This window comes from Ipomoea nil, unplaced genomic scaffold (assembly GCF_001879475.1).
Source record: "Ipomoea nil cultivar Tokyo-kokei standard unplaced genomic scaffold, Asagao_1.1 scaffold0298, whole genome shotgun sequence".
NCBI lineage: Eukaryota > Viridiplantae > Streptophyta > Magnoliopsida > Solanales > Convolvulaceae > Ipomoea > Ipomoea nil.
Genome location: NW_017616726.1, coordinates 1231633 through 1238105, shown reverse-complemented (window position 1 = coordinate 1238105; position 6473 = coordinate 1231633). Strand labels below are relative to the sequence as shown.

Below are 6473 nucleotides of genomic sequence, written 5' to 3'. Positions count from 1 at the left end.
GTCCTTAAAGTTCTAACTCCAATCGTCCGTTCATAAATAAATGACATCCTTTACCCTTACCAATTAAAACTTTTTTTTTTAATTTAATATGTATCTCATATATATTATAAAAACAAAAACTTTTTTTTTAAAAAAATTAAATATATCTCATATATTTAATAATATAAAAAAATATAATAATCACATTATTTAAATTTTATGAAAATGTCCTTTTTAGTCTTTTTACATTTATCAGCTTATCAAAAAGCTATTTTACCAAACACTTTTAAAGCATAATCAACTAGTTAACAACTCTTCAGTTTTTAGCTTCTAGCTTATAGCTTTTTAACTTTCAGCTAAGTTTGCCAAACATAGCCTTAGAGTGTAGAACACCTTGTTAACTTTTTTTTTTTTTTTTTTTAAAAGTATATTGTATTGATATTTGCATCTCTTGATATAAGACTAATTTTTGTTTAGTGCATGTGCATGAGTTCGAACTCCCAACTTTATGTCACCTTTTCTTTTTTCTCCCTTAACTCTATAACATAACAATACAATAATAGGTAAAATAATTTTTAAAAGGTATTATATTGTTTTTTACCCTACCAAATTAAGAAATACAATAGTAAGAGAAACAAGCTCATCTTAATTTGTCTCTTTTAAATAAAGCTCGGCATGGCATCCGAAATGTGTTGGCCAGGACGTCTTCAAATCACTCCTTGATTCTTCTGAGCGGGGCTAACAACACCATGTCTGGCCCCAAAACAATTCTGCTTTGAAAGCATGTGGACATCCCACCCAGGTTTCAAGAATGTTGTAAGTCTGAATTGGAATCAGCCGGCCGATGGAGGAGGAATGAGATCCCTGGATTTCAAATTAAAGCGCCCCAAGAAGGGCCTTCGTATTTGGAACCGGGATACTTTCGGGAATGTATTTGATTATGTTAGAAGCCTAGAGTCCAATGTGGCAGAAGCTGAGAATGCCTATGATGATGACCTCTCTCTAGAAAATTGGGAATCACTTCATAAACTTCAGGTAGACCTCCTTCAAGGTGTAACGCCCCACTTTTCTATCTCTTAATCATAACTCTAATCCAAACATTAACGTAAACTAAGTAGCGAAAATTAAACTAAAAAGATGACTAGTGGGAGTGTCACCGCCACAACCACCACTCCGTGGTGATTGCACAGGCTAAGGGGTAATACTAGAAATAACATAAATATCTGGCATTCATAACAAATACTAAAAACATAAGGGGAAAAAGTTACCCCAAAAGTCTACACCATCATCAAATCCATAAATCAACATAAGTCTAGAATCCATAACAAAATCATAAACATATCTAGAGTTTAGACATCTCAAACTACGAGACTAATCTAACTCGATCTCTTCTCACTACTGGGCCCACATGAAAGGAGTTTTGCAAGCAACACATAGACAAATAGGAAAACACCTGTTAACACGAAGCTAAGTATAACCACACTCAACCCTGTAAAGCATTATAGATATACTTTGAAAATATTTGATTTCTTTTGAAAACAATAAACTCATCTCAAATCATCTTTAGATCTATCACATACTTTCTAGATGCTTGCAACCTATGATATCAACTGACATGTTTATATATACAAGGGTGAACACTTAGATACTCCAACATATAAACACTTCAAATAACTTAACAAACAACTCGTGCTTGTAGGTAGGATCATGCTAATAAACCATATAACAGATATTCTCATGCTCTTACATTCTCATCACATAAGCTTGATATGCAAGGCTTCAAATATAACAAAATAATCATGCTTGATGGACAACCTTAAATCAACATTCTCATTATGTAATCTCATGTGATACTCTATTCAAATGCAATCTTGTGCAACACTATACATCATACTCATATGCAATCTTGTGCAATTCTATATTCATACTCATATGCAATCTTGTGCAATTCTATAATCATACTCATATGCAATCTCGTGCAATACTATATATAAATACTCATGTACACTCGTTGTAAAAAAATAGAATACTTTCTGTGGAGGTCTCTTTGAGTCTCTCTTGACTCGCTTTCTTTTCTCTTGAGTCTCTATTGACTCGCTTTCTTCCTCTTGAGTCTCTCTTGACTCGCTTTCTTTCTCTTGAGTCTTTCTTGACTCGCTTTCTTTCTCTTGAGTATCTCTTGATTCGCTTTCTTTCACTTGAGTCTTTCTTGACTCTCTTTCTTTTCTTTTCGCTCGTAGACGACTCAGGGTTTCTCCGAAGCGTGAATTGCCCCATTGGGAACGGCGTAAATCCGACCCAATATCTCCTACCATCTACGGAACCAATCTCGTGGTTCACGTGCTGTAGTATCGATCTTTTAGTGTGCACACCCCCTAACCAGGATTCCAAGCCTGGCGGGCAGTCTCCAACCTCGTAACGTGAGAATACACCGCGCTACATATACTGGGACCGCAATGTCCATAAAAATCATCCGAGAGGACATAGTCCAAACGGGATCTTCCAAAACCTCACCGATATAGATAATACATAAATATATCTCTCATGCATCAATCTCATGCATGCAACAACTCTACAACTTCTTAATTCATCAAAGAATGATATGCCACATGCTTATGGTTTTTGAAAATATTTCTTGGGCTCACGTTGGCTCCTTATGCATTTTTGAAATATGACATATGTTAGATGCCAAATACTCTATAACATGCTTCTAAACCATGTATAAAATAACATGAAGTACTCAAGAATATAAAATCATGCTCGATTTGCAATATAGCAAATTCTATACATTTTTAACAATAAAAATATGCTTCATTTCTCATTGATCAAATATCACAATCTAGTCATGCTTTCATAATAAATCATATTCTCAAAGAATCATGCTTCTCTACTCAACACAAAAATATCAACGGATCACATTATCAAGCATTTCTTGTTCACAGTGAACTTAGCCAAATATATACTGTGTAGCAAATTCTTCACAATTTCTTTATAACTTATTCATTTTTGATCCAAATTCAACGAAATCAAAGCCAAAACGTGCGTCGAGATGGTCTCGAAGAGCCGAGCCACAAGGGCCCGTAACAATCGGCCCGAAACGACACGTAACTGAGCCACAAGGGCCCGGCCACTGCACGAAATCTCCTCAGAATCATACTCAGTGACCTGGGGCGGGACTCCTCATGGTCCGCCCCATGAGTACCGTTACTCCATCGGGACTAGGCGGCGGCCCTCCTCTAGGGCGGTGCCATAGTCCCTGTAACCACGGCTCTAGCCGGCGGCCCTCCTGATGGGCCGCTGGTCTGATCTGGTGCACTCTGTGTGTGCACCAGATGGCATTTTCATATGCAATCTCAAACCAAACAAGTCCAAAACATTCTCAACAACTCAAAAACAAATACTAGATCGCTTCTAAGCATAAACACAACAAAATATCATAATTTCTACTCAATAACAAGGCTTCACAGAGCCAAATTCAAGAAGGAATCCATGGGTTTATACCTTTGTAGACTTCTTGTTCTTCTAGCTGGGATTCCACCTCTTCCTTAGCTAGCTACAACCTCCTTCACCTCCTAAACATCCCCAACCAATAATACAATCCAAGCTTAAGATAGAAACTCAGAGATAGAAGACAACAGGGATGGAAACCTTAAGGAGAAGAGATGAAGGGATGAGATGAAAGCTTAGGATCTTACTGTTATCTGGCCTCTTCTTGTAAATGAAAGCTCAGACTTGGTGAAGAGGCAAAGAGAAGAGAATCAGGAATGTGCAAATGAGATAATGAAGCTTATAAAGGGTGCAAAACTAGGAAATTCTCTCATGATTGGTGGATGGAAAAGTGGTAAATAGTTAGGCTAGAAAATGGAATCAGACAAGTTTTGGATGGTTTGTGGTCCACCATGCTTCATGAACCAAGGACTAGAAATGCTATTTTAAAATACTTTGGGGTTGAAAATGAATTTTCTCAAAGAATCTTCTAGATGAACACTTGTTTAAGGATTCTAAAAATTCTCCCGGTCCCACTCAGATTGGTTTCTCAATTTAAAACTTGGTACGCGAAGTACCCGAAAATTTAGGATTTTGGATTAAAAATAAGTTTTGGTGTCGAATTAATTTAAAATGTGACTAAAATAATTTATTCAAATACCAATTGATCGCAAAAATTTTTAATGCAGTGAAAATGGCTATTTTGGAATTTTTAAAAATTGGATTTATAAAATAAAATTTTGGGTTGTTACACAAGGTCTCAAGGAGGAGGAAATGTTTTAAAAGCAGAAAGCTAGGGTGAAATGGCTAAAAGAGGGGGATTCTAACACCCGTTTCTTTCATGCCGTGGCCAAAGACAGGCACTGAAGACAGAGAATTAGTTTTATCAAAAGTGGCTCGGGTGAAATACTCACAACTCAGTTGGCCATTCAGGAGGAAGCGGTATCCTTCTACTTCGAGTTATTCTCAGCTGAGGACTGTCCAGGAATGGAGTGTCTTCTTCAGTGCCTTTCTGCGACCGTGCTCGATTAAGATATAACAGCCCTATCCTTGCCCATTACGAGGGAAGAGGTTAAAGACGCAGTTTGGAAATTGGACCCGGACAGTGCAACAGGCCCTGATGGTTTTTCAGGAGCTTTCTTCCGACATTGCTAGGACATAGTTAAAGAGGATCTCTACATGGTGTCTTTAGACTTCTTTGCCGGTGTACCCATCCCCCGTGCATTGGCAAGTGCTCAAATAGTGTTGATCCCCAAAAAAGCAAATCCGAACACCTTCGCGGATTATAGGCCAATTTGCATTTGCACCTTCGTCAGCAAAGTCTTCACAAGAATAATCGCTTCTCGGATAAGCAAAATTCTACCCAAAATTATCTCAAGAGAGCAAGCAGGGTTTGTTGAAGGCTGTCGCATTAAGGATATTGTCATGTTGGTGTTTGAGCTTTTATAGCATATAAATAAAAGGTGCCAGGGCGCGCATGTTGTTGTTAAACTAGATATGATGAAGGCATTTGATCGTGTCTCTTGGCCTTTTCTTCGAGCAGTTCTTGATAGATTCAGATTCCTGGTGGCTCTCATCAACCTGGTCATGAACACTCTGGAGGCGACACAGCTCTCTGTTTTGATTAACGGGGTAAGTTGTGGCTTTTTTCAACCGACGAGGGGAGTCAAGCAAGGAGATCCACTCTCCCCCCTCCTCTTCATTCTCGCCTCGGAATCTCTGTCTTGCTCTCTCATATTAAAAATGGGCACGGGCAAGCTGGCTCCGTACTCATCGAGGATAAATTGCCCAATAGCTACCCACTTGGCATTTGCAGATGACATTGTTATTTTTGTCAATGGATCGTCTGGTTCCCTAAAAGCTTTGTCGGAGTTTCTAAAACTATATCAAGCCGGGTTCGGCTAGAAAATCAACTACAGTAAGAGTTTTTTCGTCACCTCCAAGCATTGCTCTAACGGAAGGGTGGCTGCTATGTCTCGAATTCTGGCTATGCAACGCACATCATTACCGTTCCGTTACCTGGGAATCAACATGTTCACGAGCAGAAACATAATACATTATTATCAGCATCTTTTGGAAAAGGTGGATAGTAAATTGCTCAGCTGGCAACGAAAACTGCTATCTCTAGGAGGTAGATTAACACTCATAAAGCATATCCTGTCCATGATTCCTCTGTATACAATGGCCTCTGTGCCATTGCCCAAACAGATTGAGAGAGCTCTATTGGCAAAGTTTGCTAATTTTTTTGGGGCACCATAGATGGAAAACCAAAAAGACATTGGGTGACGTGGAGGAAAGTTTGTCTAGCTACAAATAAAGGCGGTTTGGGGGTCCGCTGTCTAGCATCAATTCAGGACGCTTGCTCTGCAAAGCTTCACTTCAACTTTCTAAAAGGGGGGACTCTGTGGAGCTCCTACATGCACACCAGATATCTTGATGTTGCAACGAGGCAGATTGGTTCTCTCACATGGAGGCGAATGCAGTTCTTGAAGGATTTCGTCGAGGACAATATCTCCACTTCATCAGGAGTTTTGGTGTGGACTCCATCAGTTTATGACAGCTTCACGTTCTCTTCGGCCTATGATTCCCTCCGACCAAAAGCGGGGCGTTGTCTCTCTTCATCTAGTGTGCGGGGCGATTTGATCCCCGCAAAGATATCAATGTTTATGTGGAGACTGTTAAGAAAGTTGCTGCCTTTCCCAAATATTCTGGAATCCTTTGGCTTCAGTTTACCCTCGATCTGCCTCCTTTGCAAGAGCGCAAGTGCTAGCCTTGAACACTGCGTTCATCAGTGCTGCTTTGCCTAGGAAGTTCGGCGGCATTTTAATGGGATCTTTGGCTTATCTCTACACCGCGACATCCCGGTTCGGGTGACTTGTCAAGCTTGGTGACTTCTAGCCTCATCCTCACGAAGTGGTTATGATAAACTGCTTCCCTACTTAGTGCTCTAGACTCTATGGATCTCTTACAATGACAGCCTTCACAATGGGGTAGCCTTCTCCGCCCAA

At 39.5% G+C, this 6473-nt stretch overlaps 1 protein-coding gene across 1 annotated transcript; it reads left to right on the top strand.

Moving 5' to 3' along the window:
- The first annotated feature begins 4962 nt into the window (after positions 1–4962).
- On the top strand, positions 4963–6272 carry LOC109157410. The gene is made up of 2 exons (XM_019305320.1): positions 4963–5314; positions 5725–6272. The coding sequence occupies exons 1-2, from the start codon at positions 4963–4965 to the stop codon at positions 6270–6272; spliced, it is 900 nt and encodes a 299-aa protein (XP_019160865.1).
- The last annotated feature ends 201 nt before the right edge of the window (positions 6273–6473 follow it).

Bases quoted from the DNA above. Each gene is read 5' to 3' on its own strand.
- LOC109157410 (XM_019305320.1), top strand. From the start codon at position 4,963: ATGATGAAGGCATTTGATCGTGTCTCTTGGCCTTTTCTTCGAGCAGTT. The intron at 5,315-5,724 runs GTTCCCTAAAAG...GGGGCACCATAG, and splicing joins TTTTGTCAATGGATCGTCTG to ATGGAAAACCAAAAAGACAT.